This window comes from Bufo bufo, chromosome 3 (genome assembly GCF_905171765.1).
Source record: "Bufo bufo chromosome 3, aBufBuf1.1, whole genome shotgun sequence".
In the NCBI taxonomy this organism is placed as follows: Eukaryota; Metazoa; Chordata; class Amphibia; order Anura; family Bufonidae; genus Bufo; species Bufo bufo.
In genome coordinates, this window is record NC_053391.1 from 683,124,053 (window position 1) to 683,146,610 (window position 22,558).

The following is a 22,558-nucleotide window of genomic DNA, read 5'->3' on the forward strand; positions in this document are numbered from 1 at the left end:
ACAAAGAATCACTTACAACCCGTGTGACCCCGGCCAGTCGCTGGAACCACAGCGCTCAACCCCAATGAGCAACCCTTTAAAGGAGCTTCCTCATGAAGAACACAGGGCTCGGCTTGAATGAAGCAGAAGTATGAACCCCGTGAGCACCGCTCATGCTTTACACTGCAGTTTTACTCCATTAATTGACATCAGCTTTGCTGCACTGTCTATTAGAGCCTGTGGCAGTCTGAAGTCTTCTGCATGTGTCATTAGATCCTCTGGATGCTTTAATGGCCCTCCCCCATGCTCTACACTGCAGCTCTGATTGGCTGCTGTATATAAACACATTAGGAAATGGTCTCCATTACATTGTCCATGACTAGAAAAAGATAGCTCCTTTAATCCAAAAACAGCACCACCCCCGTGCACAGGTTGTGTGTGGTATTGCAGCACTAGTGTGAGGTCTTAGGATGAGATTTCCGTGTAATCTGCGGTACTCTTTAGTAACACCTTACAAATTAGCGCATTAAGTGCCCCCTATTTATTTCCCAGGAAGCGATAAGGTCACAGCTGCATTCCTAGACGTGCGGCTGAGCGCTCTGGAGAGGCAGGGATTCTTCCCGTCATACGCATCAAGTGCTGGTCTAAGTGTAATATGCATCAGCCGGAGTGACGGTCTGGAGGGGACGCTCTTGAGAAAACAGTGGAGGATTAGGCTTCAGTGTAAATGTTTGCTCAGGAGAGGTCAGCTCACCGCCTGAAGGACATCTCCGGGCGGCCGAGGCGCCGACAGCGTGGAGGGGACGCCGGCTATAATAATGTATACAAGGAGCATGCATGCTGCCGAGTGGTCAGCAGAGCAACAGCGCCACCTGGTGGACATGTGAGGCATCACAGGTGTTTATTTCAGGGTGTAACGTTTCAGATATGTGGATTATCTACAATGGATTTTGTTTGGCTCTGGATAGACTGGGGTGTGGAGTCAATGGGATCCCCTGGTCTTCCACACAAGGAAGTATAGGAATGCAGATTCCCGGGTTTTGACCCCCACAAGACATACAGTAGCGGTGAAGCAGTAGCCGCATGGTCAGTAACAAAGGGTTGTCACCATGAGAGCAGTCAGGATGCGACAGGATGAAGGACAAGATGGATAAGCGTCTGACTGTCGGACGTCCGACCACCGGGGCCCCTGCCAATCGCTAGAACAGGGGCCCATGTTCCCCTATTTGAATAAAACTGCAGAAACGCATGTGTGCATGTGACAAGCCATAGAGTAGAAGGGATCGGTAGCGCGTTTGTCTGTCTGTCGCGCCATTTACATGGGAGAACACATGTTCTAGCGATCAGCAAGGGCCCAAGTGGTCGGACCCCCGCCAATGAGACACTTACCCTCATCCTGCGGATAGGTTCTTGTAATGTGACAACCCCTTTAAATCAGGTGGTGGTTATCTCACCAACCAGACCATGCCATGCAGCCGGGGAAAAAAAGCTGTTCAGTTGCCAAGTGGCTAGATGTGGCCAACAGCAAGGTGGTGATGGAACCAGGCAACATTACAAACAGGGGATGCAATGCATTAAAGGGGTTATTCAGGCCCCTGAAATTGATGGTCATTAACCCCTTCAGGACCCTGCCATTTTTCACCTTAAGGACCAGGCCATTTTTTTTTTCAAATCTGACCAGTGTCACTTTATGTGGTGACAACTTTAAAACGCTTTTACTTATCCAGGCCATTCTGAATTTTTTTTTCTCATCACGTATTGTACTTCATTGACAATGGTAAAATTAAGTCCAATTTTTTGTTTTTTATTATTTATAAAAAAAAAAAAATTTACCCAAAAAATTTTAAAATTCGAAAATCTCCAAATTTCAATTTCTCTACTTCTATAATACATAGTAATACCTAGAAAAATAGTTATTACTTTACATTCCCCATATGTCTACTTCATGTTTGGATCATTTTGGGAATTATATTTTATTTTTTTGGGACGTTAGAAAGCTTAGAAGTTTAGAAGCAAAACCCACTTTTTAAGGACCAGTTCAGGTCTGAAGTCACTTTGTGAGGCTTACATAATAGAAACAACCCAAAAATGACCCCATATTTATGGCCCTGATTCTCTAGTTTACAGAAAGACCTCATATGTGGTCGTAAACTACTGTACGGGCACACGGTAGGGCGCAGAAGGAAAGGAACGCCATACGGTTTTTGGAAGGCAGATTTTGCTGGACTGGTTTATTGACACCATGTCCCATTTGAAGCCCCCCTGATGCACCCCTAGAGTAGAAACTCCATAAAAGTGACCCCATTTTGGAAACTACAGGATAAGGTGGCAGTTTTGTTGGGACTATTTTTAGGGTACATATGATTTTTGGTTTATCTATACTACATTTTTGTGAGGCAAGGTTACCAGAAATAGAAATTCTGAAATTTCATCTCCATTTGCCAATAACTCTTGTGGAACACCTAAAGGGTTAACAACATTTGTAAAAATCAATTTTGGATACCTTGAGGGGTGTAGTTTCTTAGATGGGGTCGCTTTTATGGAGTTTTTACTCTAGGGGTGCATCAGGGGGGCTTCAAATAGGACATGGTGCCAAAATAAAAAGGCCATCAAAATCTGCCTTCCAGAAACCATACGGCGTTCCTTTCTTTCTGCACCCTGCCGTGTGGTCATACAGCAGTTTACAACCACATATGGGGTGTTTCTGTAAACTGCGGTATGAGGGTAATAAATATTAAGTTTTGTTTGGCTGTTAACCCTTATTTTGTTATTGGAAAAAAAACTGATTAAAATGGAAAATTTGCCCAAAAATTCCTTTTTTGGCACAGTTTTTTTTTTTTTTTTTTACTGTGTTTATCTGAGGGGTTGGGGGGGGGGATTTTTATAGAGCAGATTCTTACGGACGCGGCGATACCTAATATGTCTACATTTTTTTTTTTATTTATGTTTTACACTAGATTATCTTTTTATAAACAAAAAAAACATTTTAGTATCTCCATAGTCTAAGAGTCATTTTTTTTTTTGTTTTTAGCCGATTATCTTAGGTAGGGGCTCATTTTTTGCGGGATGAGAGGACGGTTTTATTGGCACTATTTTGGGGGGTAAATGACTTTTTGATCGCTTGCTATTACAATTTTTGTGATGTAAGGTGACACCGTTTCTATTTTATTTTTTTTGACCATGTTCATCTGAGGGGTTGGGGGCGGGTATTTTTTATAGAGCAGATTATTACGGACGCGGCGATACCCAATATGTCTACTTTTTATTTTTACTAAATAATATTTTTGAAAAATTTTTTTTTTGTTTTAGTGTCTTAAGTCTGAGAACCAAATTGGTACTCCCTGAATCAACAAATAATGCAGAGGCCCGGATGATCGTGGCACGTGTCACATTGAGTGGTGGTGTCCTTCCGTTTCCCCCTACTGTGACACACTCTGCACCTTTTTTGGGTCCGTCCCTTCTTTCCAGTATGGGGGACCACACCTGGAAAGTGTTGGCCAGGGACGATCCGGGAGCCTCCAGTTCCCGAGGTACTCCGGACTGCTCTTTCCTGGACAGAAAACATCAGGGCCTTGAGGACTGCCTCATAGAACTGGAGGAATGTCCCTGTGTTGCCACGGCTCCGGGACAGCACAAAAAAGAGTTGTACAAGGCAACCTGCACCAAGTAGACCGCAACGTTTTTGTACCATGCCCGGGTTTTGCGCATGGCGTTATATGGCTTGAGGACTTGATCAGAGAGATCAACTCCTCCCATATACCGATTGTAGACGTCGATACAATCGGGCTTGAGGACCGTTGCCGCGGTACCTCGCACAGGGACAGGGGTGATGCCGTTACCGTGGATTGTGGACAGTACAAGGTTTTCAGTGGTAAGGGCACGGGTCTCACCCCTGGGGATAGATACCTGGAGGGGGAGGGTAGGGAGGCTGCGTTGATTTTTCCGCACGGTCCCACAAGCGGACGTGGATCTGGCGGCGAGGGACTGGAACAAGGAGATACTAGTATAAAAGTTATCCACGTACAGGTGGTAACCTTTATCTAGCAGTGGGTGCATAAGGTCCCACACAAGTTTCCCGCTAACACCCAGAGTGGGGGGACATTCTGGGGTTGAATACAGGAATCTTGCCCCTCGTACACACGAAACTTGTAAGTGTACCCTGAGGTACTCTTACAAAGTTTGTACAGCTTCACGCCATACCTCGCCCGCTTAGTGGGAACATACTGGCGGAAAATGAGTCTCCCCTTGAAAGCAATGAGAAACTCATCAACCGCGACCTCCCTTCCAGGTACATAGGCCTGTACAAATTTGGCCCCAAAGTGATCGATGACTGGCCTGATTTTGTACAGGCGGTCATGGGCAGGATCACCTTGGGGGAGACATGCTGCATTATCTGAATAATGCAGGCATTTCCGGATGGCCTCAAACCGGGAGCGTGTCATGGCCGTACTGTAAAGTGGGGTCTGGTAGAGGACGTCCCCAGTCCAGTAATCCCTAACGCTAGGTTTCTTGACTAGGCCCATGTGCAGCACGAGGCCCCAAAATGTCCTCATCTCGGCTGCACTGACCGGGGTTCAGCCACCGGCCCTACCCAAAAAGGAGCCCGGGTGTTGAGCAATGAACTGTTGGGCGTACAGGTTTGTTTGCTCCACCATTAGATTTACCAGTTGGTCACTGAAAAAAAGGTCATATTCAGTGAAGCCCACTATGGAAATCTGGATTCCTGGTTGGCCTACAAAATCAGGAATCACGGGCTCAAAACGCTCTGGGGTACACCAGACAAGTTCCCCGGCAGGGGGCTCCGGTGGACTTATCTGGCAGGCCGGAAAACTAGTACGACCCCCAGAGCTCCTCGTACTAGGGTGGGCCACAGGGTCCCTAACATGGCGGTCTCCTTGCTCCGCCTGTCGGCGTCTCCGCCTCCTTGGGGGCTCATCATCATCGCTAGATGATGAGGAGGACGCGGATGACAACAGGAAAGTGGGGTCATCCTTGTCCTCACTAGGACTCTCGGAGTCTGAAGCAAGCTGGGCATATGCCTCCTCGGCCGAGAACATCCGGAGGGCCATAGGGCAGTGTGTGTCTGCGTGTGTGTGCGCGCATGTAAATCTTCATTCGGTGTGCGTGTGTACGGGTGTTCGCAAACTCACCCTAAACCTAACAGACAAAAAAAAAAAAAAAGGGCAAAAAATGTGAAAAATAAAATAATATTTCAAAACCGCTGATCAACCGTCAGAAGTTGATCAGCGGTGGGGTGTGCGATGCGCTAACAGTGGCTGGACGCTAAGAGTGCCGGCCAGAGTCCGCGTACGCACAAAAAAAAAAACTGAAAAACTGCCTGCGCCCCAAAAAAGTTGTGAGGGGGGAGGGCAGGGGGGCAAGCTGCAGCAGCCCTGGGGGTCTAGGGTCACCCAGCTGTGCTGTGGACCCCAGACACCATATTTAGGGTGATGCAATCACAAGCTTTTTTTTTTTTTTACTTCCACTAACTTTCCCTTTTATATCCCTGCCTAACCCAACCTTTCCCTAAGTACCTGATTGAACAGATGGGGGGTGCTGGGCACAGATGGGGTGATGCCTGGACAGATGGGGGTGCTGAGATCCCACGACGTGCAGCTGCTGTGATTTGAACCTCCCGCCACCCGCCCACCTACCAATCAATGTCACATCACCTCTCAGGATCGCAGGATGGTGATTGGTGGTGTATTATCACACCACCGATCACCATCCTGTTCTGGGTTATCGGGTCCTCAGAGACCTGAATAACCCGGAAACGCAGCAAACCGCAGGTCTGAATTGACCTGCGGTTTGTTGCGATCGCCTACAAGGGGGGCTCACAGGACCCCCCCGGGGCATTGGCCCCGGGTGCCTGCTCAATGATTTGAGCAGGCACCGGGTTCCAATTACCGCCCGTCGAGCGGTGATCGGAAATACATAGGACGTAAAAGGTACGCCCTGCGTCCTTAACAGGTTAAAGACTTTAAAAAAATATAATAATTTTAAAAAACCACAGCATGTTTAACCCTTCCTGACCAGGCCATTTTTTGCAAATCTGACATGCGTCACTTTATGTGGTAATGACTTTGGAACACTTTTACTTCTCCAGGCCATTCTGAGATTGTTTTCTCGTGACACATTGTACTTCACGATAGTCATAAATTTGAGTCAATATATTTCAACTTTATTTATGAAAAAAATCCCAAATTTACCCAAAATTTTCAAAATTTGAAATTTTCTAAATTTTTATTTCTCCGCTTTTAAAACAGAAATTGATACCTCATTAAATATTTATTACTTAACATTCCCCATATGTCTACTTTATGTTGGCATCAATTTGTAAATGTCATTTTATTTAACCAACTTTTTAAGGACCAGTTCAGGTCTGAAGTCACTTTGTGGGGCTTACATAGTGGAAACCCCCCCATAAATGAACCCATTGAAGAAACTACACCTCTCAAGCTACTGAAAACTGATTTCAAACGTTGTTAACCCTTTAGGTGTTCCACAAGAATTAAAGGAAAATGGAGATGAGATTTCAGAATTTCACTTTTTGACAGATTTTCCATTTTAATCCATTTTTTCTTTAACACATCGAGGGTTAACAGCCAAACAAAACTCCATATTTATTACCCAGATTCTGCGGTTTACAGAAACACCCCACATGTGATCGTAAACTGATGTACGGGCACACGGCAGGGCGCAGAAGGGAAGGAACGCCATATAGTTTTTGGAAGGCAGATTTTGCTGGACTGGTTTTTAGACACCATGTCCCATTTGAAGCCCCCCTGATGCACCCCTACAGTAGAAACTCCCAAAAGTGACCCAATTTTGGAAACTATGGGATAAGCTGACAGTTTTATATTCTATATATAACGTTTTTTTTGAGGCAAGGTAACCAAAAAATGGCTGTTTTGACACAGTTTTTATTTTTTACAACATTCATCTGGCAGGTTATGTCATGTGCTATTTTTATAGAGCAGGTTGTTACAGACGCAATGATATCAAATATGTCTACTTTCTTTGTTTCAGTTTTACATAATAAAGCATTTTTGAAAAAAAAAAAAAATTATGTTTTTGTGTCTCCATTTTCTGAACGCCTTATTTTTTTTGCCGATTGTCGTGTGCAGGGGCTCGTTTTTTTGCAGGAAGAGTTGGTTTTATTGGTACCATTTTTGGGTATATATGATTTTTTGATCATTCATTATTACACTTTATGGGGCAAGGTGACCAAAAAATTGGTAATTTTGGCAAAGTTTTTATTAATTTATTTTTACAGAGTTCACCTGAGGGGTTAGGTCATGTGACATTTTTATAGAGCAGATCGTTACGGACTAGGCAATACCTAATATGTATACTTTTTCTTATTTAAGTTTTACGCAATAATAGCATTAAAAAAAATAAAAAATAAAAAAAAGATGTTTTAGTGTCTCCATAGTCTTAGAGCCATAGCTTTTTTATTCTTTGTTCGATTGTCTTAGGTATGGGTCTCTTTTTTGCAGGATGAGGTGACGGTTTGATTGTTACTATTTTTGGGGGCATACGCCTTTTTGATCTCTTGGTGTTCAAATTTTAGCAATTTAAGTTGAAAAAAAGGCATTTTTTTATACAGTTTTTATTTTTTTTACGGTGTTCACCCGAGGGGTTAGGTCACGTGATATTGTTATAGAGCTGGTTGTCACAGACACTGAGATACCAAACGTGTATATATATTTATATATTTTACTTTAGTAGCATATTTGAAACAAAAAAAAGATGTTTTAGTGTCTCTATGTTCTGAAAGCTATAGTTTTTTTTATTTTTTTGCGGGATGAGGTGACTGTTTTATTGGTATCATTTTCTGGGACATAAGCCTTTTTGATCTCTTGGTGTTGCACTTTTTGTGATGTAAGGTGATAAAAATTGCTTTTTTTGACACAGTTTTTTTTATTTTTTTTAGGGTGTTTATCGGACAGGGTGGATCATGTGATACATTTATAGAGCCGGTCATTACGGATGTGGCAATACCTAATATGTGTGGTTTTTCTTTTTTCTATTTTTTATTATAAAATCAGGGGAAACGGGCCTGGGGCTGGATCTCCTGGGCACCCGTAGAACGCAGGTCCCGATGCCGTGTAAGGCATTGGGCAGCCTCTGCACAGCATCGGGCTGCCTTGTCACCCATCGGGTCCCCGCCAGAGCATCGCGGGGACCCGATGGGCTCCCTCACCCACAGCAAACCCCTTCTATGTCACGGTCAGCGCTGACCGCGGCGTAGCAGGGGTTAATGCGCCAACATCGGTGTTTCCACCGGTGCCGGCGCATACAGCAGGGGCCCGGCTAACGGGAACAGCCGGTCCCCCGATCAGCACTGGTCGGGAAGGGGTTAACATAAAAACCATTTATGCTGCATTTCCTTTAAACCAGCAGCATAAATATACAGAGCAGCGCGCTCATGTTCAGAGATACTAGACTGCGCAGCAGCCCAGCATCGAAAAAATGGAAATCCCGGTATCGCATCGATACCAGGACAAAAGTATCGATTGGGTATCGAAATTTCGATACCAGCAACAACCCCATTAAAAACGACCGTATATAAATGTGGCATCTCTGTAATCATACTGACCCAGAGAATGAAGGTAACAGGTCAGTTTTACCGCATAGGGAACTATGTAAAAACGAAACCCATAAAACGATTGCGAAATTGTGTGTCCCCCTCCCCCTCAATTCCACTCTGCTTAGAATTTTTTCCCGCTTCCCACTACATCATATGTAATATTAAATGGCGCCATTAGAAAGCACAACTTGTCCTGCAAAAAACAAGCTGTGTGAACAGAAAATGCAGACATGTCTTTTACAATGGGGCTCTATGGTGACCGGATGCCGCTGTACGACATCCGTCTGAGGCGTCCATTTAACGTATATGTTTTTTATGTAAATAAAACGGATGGGAAAAACGTGATGTGAACCCAGAACCTCAGAACTTTGTGCAAACATTTTTTTTTGCGCAAACTGTTGCATTTTGGACCATCACTGGATTATCGTTTTTGGAGCCTTTCTAGGTCTAAAACTTGACCCATTCGGTGCATTTTATGCCCCATTCTAGACGCGGTCGTGTTTGTAATGAGACTTACGTCGACTAACCCACCTTTGTAAACTTTCTCCCCCTGGAGCAGGTGAAGTGTGAAGTAGGTGTCCAGCAGGCGGCATCCGTTCTTGCTGACGATGTTCCGCGCTGCGATGCTGCGCAGGTGGCGAAGGCGCCGCTAAAAGACAATTAAAACAAAAAGGCAGTGAGTAGATGGCAACAGAACGAAACGTCATGTGACAGGGCAGGGACGAGAATCCCCCTGACAACACTTCCTGGCAGTGGTTACCGACCTACATACCTCAGCATGACGGTCACAGGTAGGTATGCAGTCACTGATGTGGAGGGGAATGTGGACCCTGACAACTTCCCTATAACAAAGCAAATCAAAACCACAGGCCAGGGAGTGTTGTCGTGGGGGCACAGGAGCAGATGGTGACAGACAGGCAGTGGTCACCCTGCTTCCCACAGACGAGGATTCAGCTAAAGTAATACCACTGCTACATGGTTCTCCCAGTACAAGTGTCAGTTATCACTTTACTTCTAGCATTCTATTAAAAAAAATATATATATATAAAAAAATAATAATGAATATGCCTTTACATATCCCATCATGCCCCAGGTGATCAACCACAAAAATCCTTTCCCTCATTAAAGGGGATTTCTGATCTCACAAAGTATCGCTGGGACCCTGGGAGTCTAACGTCCGGGATGCCCACTGCTCATGAACATGTACAGGATACAGGGCCCCGGGGCCCGTCACATGTACGGATCATGTGCTCTCAGTATCACCCACATTCCCAGAGGCCTTTCTGCATCAATGAGTGTAATAATCGGCAACATGTGACTGGGGGAACGTTCCTACCGCGTGATGTCTGTTAGAGCCGCTCGTTACAGAGATTACAGGAGCACAATCCACAGGGAACAAGTCATCTCAGCTCTACACCCCCTGTAGTCCGTGGTACAGTCCGGTCTCTACATTGTAGCGGCTCTACACCCCCTGTAGTCAGTGGTACAGTCCGGTCTCTACATTGTAGCGGCTCTACACCCCCTGTAGTCAGTGGTACAGTCCGGTCTCTACATTGTAGCGGCTCTACACCCCCTGTAGTCAGTGGTACAGTCCGGTCTCTACATTGTAGCGGCTCTACACCCCCTGTAGTCAGTGGTACAGTCCGGTCTCTACATTGTAGCGGCTCTACACCCCCTGTAGTCAGTGGTACAGTCCGGTCTCTACATTGTAGCGGCTCTACACCCCCTGTAGTCAGTGGTACAGTCCGGTCTCTACATTGTAGCGGCTCTACACCCCCTGTAGTCAGTGGTACAGTCTGATAAGCCAAACTCCTTCCATGTTGCAAGTCTTGCAGGTTCTGTTCACATCTGTGACAGTGCCTTGGACAACTTGACAAGTCCCATTATAAGACAACAGGGTCCATCATCTACCACTGGTGTCTGACATACACGTCACATAAACATCAGCCAAAGCAGACGATTTTGGTGCAACTGGCCAACCATCTAATGTGTATATATATATATATATATATATATATATATATAATATATAATATATAATATATAGATGAAAGTTCAGGGCAGCACTCCTTGTAGCAGATATTGGGTGCCAGCGGTATCGACACTCGACCACAGTGTCAAATAGCCAGAAGAATAAACACACCGCAGCACATCCATAAGGTGAAAAAATGTGGGATCCTTTATTCACCCAAGCAGCGACGTTTCGGTCCGCTTGCTGGGACCATTTTCAAGCAATACAGCAAATACAATTGTGGGTATTTTTATAGTCATGTCAAATTAACATACATAAGTGATACTTAAACAAAAAGTGGAAAATAAAGTGCGAATCATTTCATATGGGTACATCCGGACATCATATCAGAGAGACAATGCAATCAAATACATGAGTACATATAACTCTAATATATGGGACCGTCGGTACAACAGATATATACTTATTACAGTCAAGTGATAATCTACAGTGAATAATTGTCACCTGTGTATGCAACACCATAGGAGGGCCGGGCATGGAATCAGGCAAGCTCAAATTGCAGGTGGATACAAAATTCTGTGATGTGTCTCGTGGATACGGCGTCCCGGAACTGGACTTGCGCATGTCCGTGACGTCACTGGAGGAGCGGTCATGTGTTCACAATAGTGCATCACATGACCCTCACGTCATAGACAACATAGATGAATGAAGCGCTTCAGCGAAAATACAAAGTAGTATATAAGACCTAACATAATACAGGATAATCTACCCAGGGTGCGCAGCCAGGTGATGTGCTATCTTACGATGCACTATCGTCCGGAATGTGCAAACGGGGGCGAGGGGGACAGCGGCAGCTGTTGCCCTAACAAACCCTGTATTAACCCTTGACGGGCAGAAAACATCCAAAGTTAGTCATAATTAATGAAGAAAAAAACGCATACAGAAGCGCATCAATGTGAATACAGAAGTAAATGCAGTGTAGTCCAGGATAAACCGCACGTATCCAAAGCATCTGACCTCCTGCTGAGCTAGGCCCTTCCATCCACAGGTCCTGTGTGTGAAGTAAAAAAGTGAATTAAAAAATATATTATCCAAATATATATTGGAATAAAAACATAACAAATTTCTCATCACTGATGCCGACAAGGACAAAAGAATATATGCAATCATATGAACAGCCATGGTTTATACTCCACGTTTAAGCCACTCGGTTTAATGGTTTGTAATTTAAAGATCCACTGTGATTCGCGTTTTTTGAGGATCTTTATGCGATTACCTCCTGTACGTGGCAATGGGACATGGTCTATGATCATGAACTTTAGATCACTTTCCCCATGGCCCATGTCCACAAAGTGGTGCGAGACTGGCAAATCCTTCCGTTTTTTCCGTATTGAAAAACCCGGCAAGTGCCGGGGCCCAATGCTCCTGGGGGGACCCACTGAGCTGCTATGAGCACTTCCATGAATACAGATGGGAGCTCTCACTGCTGTCATTTCACATACGCAGTACCCCTTTGGTGGGCCCTCTGAGCTGCAGAGACTCAGGACACGCCCCCTCTACATAGGACACGCCCCTTCTACACAGGACATGCTGCCTGAGGAGAGAGACCGCAGGGCTGGAGCAGAGAAGTGTGGAGACAGTCTGTGAGTGAGTCTGCACTGTGACTGTCTCTTCTCTGTGGGACAGAAGGAAAGGGGGGGACACTGCTGCTTCATTCTATTTAGTTGTGTTACTGTTTTATTAAGCAGTTTGCCTCCATGACACCTGCCCCCCCCCCCCCCATATCCTGTCCTATCTCATCCTCATGGGGCCCCTGCTGTCTCCTTTCCTCTCTCATGTATCCAGAGCTCCTGTCCCACCCTCCGATCTCCTATTGCTGCCCTGCACAGACCTCCTGCCACTACTTGTATGAATCCCCCTCAGAGCCCCTTCAACCTACTTGCTGTGTCCACCGCTCCTGTCCATCCAGGGCCCCGGGCCCCGTCTCACTCCTCTGCCTCTCATTATGGTGGCATCTGAACCGCATTCACCATAAGGACCTTCTAACATCACAGGGTCATGTGACTGTGCCCCCCCACCCCATACTGTGCCCCTTTATACCCTGCATTGTGCCCTCTTACTACACCCTGTGCAGTGCCCATAGTCATTCCCTGTACTATGCCCTCTTATACCCTTTTATCCGGTCACGGTATGGCGGTGTTATCCGGTCACTGTATGGCGGTGTTATCCGGTCACTGTGCAGAGGTGTTATCCGGTCACTATATGGCGGTGGTATCCAATAACTGGATGGCCATAACTGTATCCCTTTCCCTGCCCACACCACTTTTTTTAGACCTGGCATGTGCGAGAAAAGATACAGATTGCGGTGCTAAGGACCTTTGCGCCACAATCTGTGTCAGAAATACGCCTAACATAGACGTATTTCTATATAATAAATGACCCCCTAATTATATTATCATTCGGGGTAGGGCTAATATCTTTATATTATATAGATTCTAGTGTATTATACTGTGCCCTGTATTTCCCAGTAGAAAATGATCCTTGGGAGACACAGTCCTCACCCCTGACCACCAGGACCAGGTAGCGCTCTGTCAGTACATGGCGGCCTCCCCTATTCGCCACGCTGCTCCGCTGTGTACTGGGGCTTATTCTGACACTAGGGCTGGGTTTACATCCTATTTTTGACATCCATTTAATGCATACTGAAAATGTCTGCGTTCACAGATGCCTCAGACTGATGCCGTACAGTGGCGTCCGATCACCATACAGTTCCATGGTAGAAAAACATACGTTAACGTCTGCATTTTTTAACAGACTCTGAAGGATACAAAAACGTGGAGTGCTGCACATTCGTATACATCAAACCGATAGGAAAAACGTGATGTGAACACACATTGGGGGGGGGGGGGTGGGCACGTACTTAAATTTGCTGTGGGGCCCAGTCAGTTCTAGCTACATCACTGCACAGCTCCTTCTCTCCTCCAGGCCGGGCCCAGTAGTGACGTCATGACGTGTGTCTCACTGCTGCAGCGGAGGAGAGAAGGAGCGCAGGGAGCTGCAGTTAGTGAATGACAGGACCGCCGGCTCCCCTGCGCTCCAGCAATGATAGGTATGTGAGGGGGCCACTGGGGGGTCATTACACTGTGAGGGCCCCTTACACAGTATAATTACTCCCAGTGCCCCCCATTTAGTATAATGATCCCCATTGACCCTCCATTTAGTATAATGACTACCAAAGCCCCCATTCAATATAATGACCCCCAGTGCCCCCTCCATACAGTATAACCCCCAGTGTGGGGGCGACTGGGGGTCATTATTCTGAATGGAGGGCCACTGTGGGGCCATTATACTGTGAGGGCCCTTTACATAGTATAATGACACCCAGTGTCCCCCATTTAGTATAATGATCCCCAATGACCCTCCATTCAGTATAATGACTCCCAGAGCCCCCTCCATACAGTATTCCCCCAGTGTGGGGGCGACTGGGGGTTATTATTCTGAATGCAGGGCCACTGGGGGTCATTATACAGTGGGGGGAGGGGGGAATTGGGGGTTCATTATACTGTGTGGGAGCCATAGGGGCCACTGGGGGTCATTATACCGTGTGGAAGCCACAGGGGGACATGTAAATGTAAAAAAATGGGGGCCCACTGGGATTTATCACCCAAGGGCCCACATGAACCTGGAGCCGGCCCTGTATATATATATATATATATATATATCCCAATTCTCCTCCAATGGCAGATGACAGGGGATAAATTGGGGATGTTAGTTTTCAACAGGCCAGATTCGCTGTTCAAGGGAAAGGAGTCTGCCAGAGAACACATGCAAGCTCTGCTGAGATAAGTGTGCGTTTGTATCGGGGGGGGGGGGGGGGAATTGAGGGCGCCAAATGTCGGCTAAACTTAAAGGGGTTTTCCGGGAATTTCATATTGATGACCCATCCTCAGCAAGCGCTGCCTTCTCTCCATCGTTTACCTGCTGGCCGCCGACATCGCAGCGGTGAGCAGTGTAATACAAGAAGCCTCCCATTCACGTCTATGGGACGGCTCTGTAGGATTGATGGGTATAGGACTGAGCCCTCCTATAGAAGTGAACGGGGCGGCTTCTTGCAGTTACACCTGCTCACGCTGAGGTGTCAATAGTGAGCAAGTAAACAATGAAGAGAAGGCTGCGCTCGCATGGAGCGATCGGCGGGGGTCCTGGGCAGGGGTGCAGCAGCAATGAGGCCTCAGGCAGCACCGGGGAGAGAGGGGGGGGGTAGCGGAAGGGCCATGGGCAATGAGCGCTTTCATTGTGGCAAAGGGGTTAGGTTAAGAAATTGTCATGGGGGGGGGGGGGGCGCAGTTTCAGTTTTCGCCTTAGGCAGCAGAAAGGCTAGGAGCACCCCTGGTGCTGGGTGTTGGACACCCGCCAATCTAATATTGATGATGATGATAGGTCATCAATTTTAAAATCATGGAAAACCCTTTCAAAGCTGGGAGACACGGACTTGTCACGTAACTTGTGCGCCACTTTTTCCCTTTTTATGAATTACAACCACAGTGTCGCTGCGTCACCCATCTCCTGTTCGTCAGTGGGGTCCCCGACTGAAATCGCCCAAGGTTGTGACCATAACTGGGCTGCCTGTGAACTGCGTCAGTACCCCGGAAAATGACGACTTTGGGAGCCGTTAATCAAAGGCCAGATTTTTATGCCGCTCTTCGACAAATTAGGCGCTTCCTCCAGTAGTTCCGTGCGCCTGGAGTGAAAACCGCTACAGCGTCTGATGGGAGTAGTTGTCCTCCCTCTTTCATGCCCGTTTCCGGGTGCGAATGTTAGTAAATTTGCCAGGGGCTATGCTTCGGGACCGGCCCCACCACTCCCTACCAAACACCGAAATATTAAGTTTAAATCACCCCCTTGCCCAATTTTACATATATAAACAATAAAAATATTACATATCACCACGCCCAAAAAAGTGTGAACTATTAAAATATTTAAAAAACTCTCTTATGTGGTGTACGCCGTAACAGAAAAAAAAACAAAAAACGTGCAATTTGCCATTTTTTGGTCACCTTGTCCCAACAAAAATTAGGTTAGGACTGTTCTATTATGGTCCAGACGTTCCATAAAATCTGGAATGCACACGGCTTTTTTGGTGTTAAGTTTGGCAACTAAAAATTTTTGTTTGGCTCCTAAATTTTTCAGGTTAGGAGCCAATGGCTCCTTGATATTTTTTTTTTGTCTGGAGCCCTGATCGCCCACAATGCCCGGTGACAGGAGGGCATCGCCCACAATGCCCGCTGACAGGAGGGCATCGCCCACAATGCCCGCTGACAGAAGGGCATCGCCCACAATGCCCGCTGACAGAAGGGCATCGCCCACAATGCCCGCTGACAGAAGGGCATCGCCCACAATGCCCGGTGACAGGAGGGCACCGCCCACAATGCCCGGTGACAGGAGGGCACCGCCCACAATGCCCGGTGACAGGAGGGCACCGCCCACAATGCCCGGTGACAGGAGGGCACCGCCCACAATGCCCGGTGACAGGAGGGCACCGCCCACAATGCCCGGTGACAGGAGGGCATCGCCCACAGTGCCCGGTGACAGTGACGGACTCACCTGCTGGGTGTGCAGCTCTACATGTAGAGACCGCGGCCCGGCCACCATTCCCACCCCAGGAGGGATGGACACAGGGGCCAGCACCGGCATGCCCTCCCTGACGCTGCCCCTCACCGGCCCGGGCAGGCTCATGACGGCGACGCTCCGCTCACTGACTGACTCGCTGACTACTAGATGGCGCCACCATCCTGCGCTCTGCACATGCGCGCTTCCGACCCGCGGCACAGCCGCGCGCCCCGCCCCTAAAACGACAACAGCGCCTTTGATTGGCTAAGGCGGATTGCTATAGAAAAAAAAAAGTTTCATTGGTTATGCCTACCGCCAATCAGCAGAAGAGGGGCGTGTCCATGATGGAGCCGAGTCCTGCTGCTCATATGATTGGATGTTTCTGTTCCTCGGAGCGAGGTGCGGCTTATAACGGCTTTACCGGCTCTGTCACATGGAGCTGCCTCTGTACCGGAATTAGGAACCTGGTATGGCACAGGTCACGTGACATGCTAAAGTCACGTGGGTTTTAAGCGGTAGATGGACATCATGGTAAAGGGAAACTGTCTCAGTTGTCCGTAGCAACCAATCAGATTCCACCTTTCATTTAGCAGAGCTCTTTTGGAAATTGAAAGGTCAAATCTGATTGGTTGTTTTGGGCCTCTAACACAGTCCCCCTTTACAGCAGTTTTGATAATTTGATATCTGAAAACAGTTCTTACTGGAGGGGGATGCGCTCTCGGTGGGGGTCGGACCTGTTCTCACCCAGAAGAGTTCCTCCAGTAAAATGGTCACCTTCTCCTCTGCTGAATGCAACTACTCCATCGGTGAAGGAGAGCTACTTGCAATTAGGACGGCCCCGGAGGAGCAGTGTTACCTTCTGGAGGGAGCCAGCCATCCAGTCGTAATCCATACTGACCACAAGGAGCGGACTTACATATAGTCTGCCCAGTGGCTCAGTCCTCGTCAAGCTTGATGGACGCTGTTCTTTGGCCGGTTTGAGGTCATCCTGCGGCGGAGAAGAAGATCGAGGCTGATACCCTTTTCTGAGCCTTACTAACCGTACTGATGGGAGAGAGGAACCCCAGGACATCATAAATCCTCCCTGCATCATTCCAGTTACTCCTGTTCAGCCCGGAGACATTCCACCTGGCAAGACGTGTGTCTCTGTGGTTAGGACGAAGCAGGTCCAGGCCTAGAGACATTGTTCTAAAGTTGCTGGCTACCCTGGTTTCTGCAGAACTAGGAGTCTAGTAAATAGAAAAAAAACAAGTTCTCTCCATCGAGAATCCTGGAAGGAAGGTCAGTGCCGCAATGACAAAAGTGAGGCGGTAAAGGAAGAATTCCGGCTCTTACTGCCTGACTGCACCTTAGTACCAATGATGAGAAGCGGGGTTCTACCACGCCTGCTGTCCTCTAAGTTATAAGTAGTATCTATATGTGACGCCGTCACGCCTACATGTACTTCTAGAGGAGAGTACGTGATGTTGATGTGGTGAATACTTTGTAGTTGTCTCAATCCTCCAGTCCGGTTGGAGAACATGCCCCGGCCGGCAGCACTTCTTCTATTAAAAAAAAAAAAAAAAAGCTTGTGCTCCAAATTGGAGCGCCGGTGACGCCATGCTAGTTTATAGCTACAGGAGCTGTTGTGGACCAAAAAGCTGAAAGGATAATCTTTCTTCCTCGTGGATACGGTCCTTGTGCCTGTGCTTCTCCTTTAAAGGCTATGTACACCTTTGGGGACAGTTTTTTTTTTTTTTAATTATCATTTTTGCACTGTACTTATTTTGAGCTAAAACTCATTTTTTTCAATCAGTCTTTATTAAATATGGAATCCTTTTTTCTGTACAGAGCTGAGATGCTCTAGTAGCAGCCTGTGGATTTTCTCTCTTTTCCGTCATCTGGGGAGCTGACAGACTCCTTATTTCTGCTCTCTGGCATAATAAACACTCATTATAGCTCAATCCCTATCTTACTGATAAAAATGTGGCTTAAATAAGGGTTTATGACCTCTTAGTAGTTTAGAGATCAGGTTTATTAGATGAGCAGCACAAAGTACCAGTCACACACCTAGAAAAACAGTTAACCTTTTGTGACAGAATGGCTCAATATTTTTGATAAAGGCCAATTGAAAATATGATTTTTAGCCCAAAATGAGTAAAATGCAATCATAAACAAAAATAGCCTTTAAAGGGATATTCCAATCTTCATGATCATATTGAATTTAATTATATACCCCCCAGTGAACATTTCACTAAATATATTGCATTAAAAAAAAAACTACTGTTCTCTCTAAAATTCAATTCTCCTACTCCATTGTTTATATTCGCTGCCCATGGATACGGCCACCGCTCGTCTGCCGCATCCATGGGCCACGCTTGCGCAGATGTTTCCCTGTGGCCGGCCTCTCATTCTGTGAGCGCGCACGTTGCCAGAAGGAGAAGGCGTGGGGGAGGGGGGAATGTTGTCCTATCAGTGGAGGAGGAGGGGAGCTGTCCAGGCGTTCAGCAGCGCAGCCCGGATCTCTTCAGTGAATGGTGAGGAGATCAGAGCTGCACTGCTGTGTATAACTGTGCCCCCCCCCCCCCCCTTCAATTTCAGGATGGCTGAGTATTGATTACAAATAAAATTCTTGGGGCGAAATCAGGGTGGATTTGATTTAAATCAAAATGATTGAAATCACGATTTAAATCACTAGTCAGTAAGGCTTGATTTAAATCATAGTTTTCTACATAAAGACTAATTCTTGCTGGTATAACTTATAATATACAAGTAGATGAAGATTTAAACAACTTTTCATATTAGTTTGATTAGGTTGATTCTGCATTCATAGGTTTGTAGAAGTTAGGATTAAGGTCTTTTTCTCAACTCTGTTCATGTTATAACATTTTTGCTGTGAGGAAGAGGCCTGTGATCTCTGCTGAGTCAAAAGTATAAAGCAAACCAAGCATCTGTGATAATATCTTGTAGGCAGAGAAACTGCCCAATAATCTTACAAAAACCTCTGGAAGAGCCGGACATTGTGAATGGATTAACCACTTGCCATCTGGGCCATTTGTCCCCTTCCTGACCAGGCCAAATTTTGCAAAACTGACATATGTCACTTTATGTGGTAATAACTTTGGAACGCCTTTATTTATCCAAGTCATTCAGAGACTGTTTTCTCGTGACACATTGTACTTCATGATAGTCATAAATTTGAGTCAAAATATTTCACCTTTATTTATGAAAAAATCCCAAATTTACCCAAAAATTTGAAAAATTCGCAATTTTCTAAATTTCAATTTCTCTGCTTTTAAAACAGAAAGTGATACCTCATAAAATATTTATTATTTAACATTCCCCATATGTCTACTTTATGTTGGCATCATTTTGGAAATGTCATTTTATTTTTTTAGGACGTTAGAAGGCTTAGAAGTTTAGAAGCAATTCTTCAAATTTTTAAGAAAATTGCCAAAACCCACTTTTTAAAGGACCAGTTCAGGTCTGAAGTCACTTTGTGGGGCTTACATAGTGGATACCCCCATAAATGACCCCATTGTAGAAACTACACCCCTCAAGGTATTCAAAACCGATTTTACAAACTTTGTTAACCCTTTAGGCGTTCCACAAGAATTAAAGGAAAATGGAGATCAAATTTTTAAATTTCACTTTTTTGGCAGATTTTCCATTTTAATCAATTTTTTTCTTTAACACATCGATGGTTAACAGCCAAACAAAACTCAATATTTATTACCCAGATTCTGCGGTTTACAGAAACACCCCACATGTGGTCGTAAACTGCTGTATAGGCACACGGCAGGGCGCAGAAGAAAAGGAACTCCACATGGTTTTTAGATGCCATGTCCCATTTGAAGCCCCCTGATGCACCCTTACAGTAGAAACTCCCAAGAAGTGACCCCATTTTGGAAACTAGGGGATAAGGTGCCAGTTTTATTAGTACTATTTTTGGGTACATATGATTTTTTGATCATTCATTATAACACTTTATGGGGCAAGGTGACCAAAAAATTGGTTGTTTTAGCACAGTTTCTATTTATTTATTTTTACAGCGTTCACCTGAGGGGTTCAGTCAAGTGACATTTTTATAGAGCAGATTGTTACGGACGTGGCGATACCTAATATGTATACTTTTTCTCATTTATTAAAGTTTTACACAATAATAGCATTTTTGAAACAAAAAAATTATGTTTTAATGTGTCCATGTTCTGAGAGCTATAGTTTTTTTATTTTTTGAGAGATTTTCTTATGTAGGGGCTCATTTTTTGCGGGATGAGGTGACGGTTTTATTGGTACTATTTTGTGGGACATACGCATTTTTGATCACTTGGTGTTGCACCTTTTGTGATGCAAGGTGACAAAAATTGCTTGTTTTGACACAGTTTTTTTCTGTTTTTTTTTTACGGTGTTCACCCGAGGGGTTAGGTCATGTGATATTTTTATAGAGCTGGTTTTTACGGACGCGGCAATACCTAATATGTATACTTTTTTTTATTTGTTTCACTTTAACACAATAATAGCATTTTTGAAACCAAAAAAATGATGTTTTAGTGTCTCCATGTTCTGAGAGCTATAGTTTTTTTATTTTTTGAGAGATTTTCTTATGTAGGGGCTCATTTTTTGCGGGATGAGGTGACTGTTTTATTGGTACTATTTTGTGGGACATACGCGTTTTTGATCACTTGGTCTTTTGTGATGCAAGGTGACAAAAATTGCTTGTTTTGACAGTTTTTTTTTGTTTTTTTTTACGGTGTTCACCCGAGGGGTTAGGTCATGTGATATTTTTATAGAGCTGGTTTTTACGGACGCGGCAATACCAAATATGTCTATTTTATTTTATTTTTTCTATTTTTAATTTTTTTTTTTTATTCCTTACTTGGGAACTTTATTTTTTTTTTACATGTGAAACTTTATTTTATTTTATTTTTTCAACCCTTTATTTTTTTTATTTTTTTTTACACTTTTCGTCCCCCATAAGGTCATACAAGACCTCTGGGGGACATTTGCTTCACTTTTTCTTTTTTTTTTCACTGTTGATTTCTCCTGTACCTGGGGCTGACATAGTAGCCCCAGTTACAGGACAAATGCACCCCTAGAGAGGCTGTACAGCAGCAATCCAGCGCTGTACAGCCTCACAGCAGGGCTGATCGAGGTCTCTGAGAGACCTCACACAGCTCCTGCACACTCCGGTCACGGCGGTCACATGACCGCCGGGCCGGAACAGGAAGCGCACAGCGCTTCCTGCTCTGCATACACAGCGCTCGGTGAGCGCTGTGTCTGCAGCGATCGTGAAGGCAGGGACACCTGGGAACTGTCCCTGCCTTGTCTTAGGGTTGCCCTGCTGTCACTGACAGCGGGCAACCCGATCAGCAGCTGCACGATTAGCGTGCAGCTGCTATTTCTGACAGGACGTTTTAAAACGTGCTGTCAGAAATAGACGTCCACCCATAGGACGTTTATAGTCTATGGGCGGACGTGAGGCGGTTAATGGAATTTATTTACCAAAAAAATTACACATATAGAAACATAGAATGTGTCGGCAGATAAGAACCATTTGGCCCATCCAGTCTGCCCAATATACTGAATACTATGGATAGCCCCTGGCCCTATCTTATATGAAGGATGGCCTTATGCCTATCCCATGCATGCTTAAACCCCTTCACTGTATTTGCAGCTACCACTTCTGCAGGAAGGCTATTCCATGCATCCACTACTCTCTCAGTAAAGTAATACTTCCTGATATTACTGTTAACCCTTTGCCCCTCTAATTTAAAACTATGTCCTCTTGTAGCAGTTTTTCTTCTTTTCAATATTCTTTCCTCTTTTAGCTTGTTGATTCCCTTTATGTATTTAAAGCGAACCTTTCACCTGGATTTCACTTAATAAACTATCACAAGTACCTTATAGATCATCCTCATTGTGTTAGCACACGGTCTTGTCCCGCTATTCTGTGATGTATATGCATGGAAAAATCGCTTTATAAAGTCCTCTTCTCCAGCTCCACAAGTCACGGTAAAAGTCAAGGGGGTAGCCCTTCCCTCACTCCAGGCTGTAACTCCCCTGCCCTAACCCCGCCTCTATGCAGTCTAATTGACACCCAGCTCAGTCGCCGGGACCGCGCTTGTACAGGCGGCGCATGTGCCGTCGGACTCAAGCGCGATCCTGTAACTGAATCGCGCGTGAGGAAGAAAAGACAGGCAGGCATCGGGGACGGCGCATGCGTGATTCAGTTACAGGATCGTGCTTGAGTCCGACGGCGCATGCGCCGCCTGTACAAGCGCGGTCCCGGCGACTGAGCTGGGTGTCAATTAGACTGCATAGAGGCGGGGTTAGGGCAGGGGAGTTACAGCCTGGAGTGAGGGAAGGGCTACCCCCTTGACTTTTACCGTGACTTGTGGAGCTGGAGAAGAGGACTTTATAAAGCG

The 22,558-nt window shown here is 45.6% G+C and overlaps 1 protein-coding gene across 1 annotated transcript in view; it reads right to left on the bottom strand.

Annotated features, from left to right (window-relative positions):
- Positions 1 to 16,349, bottom strand: part of UVRAG (UV radiation resistance associated) — a 53,903-nt gene extending 37,554 nt beyond the window's left edge. The window contains 3 exon segments of the mRNA XM_040422499.1: positions 5,130 to 5,136; positions 9,104 to 9,221; positions 16,149 to 16,349. Of these exon segments, the coding sequence (XP_040278433.1) occupies positions 5,130 to 5,136; positions 9,104 to 9,221; positions 16,149 to 16,280 (257 nt within the window). The 5' untranslated portion in view covers positions 16,281 to 16,349.
- Positions 16,350 to 22,558: the final 6,209 nt, after the last annotated feature.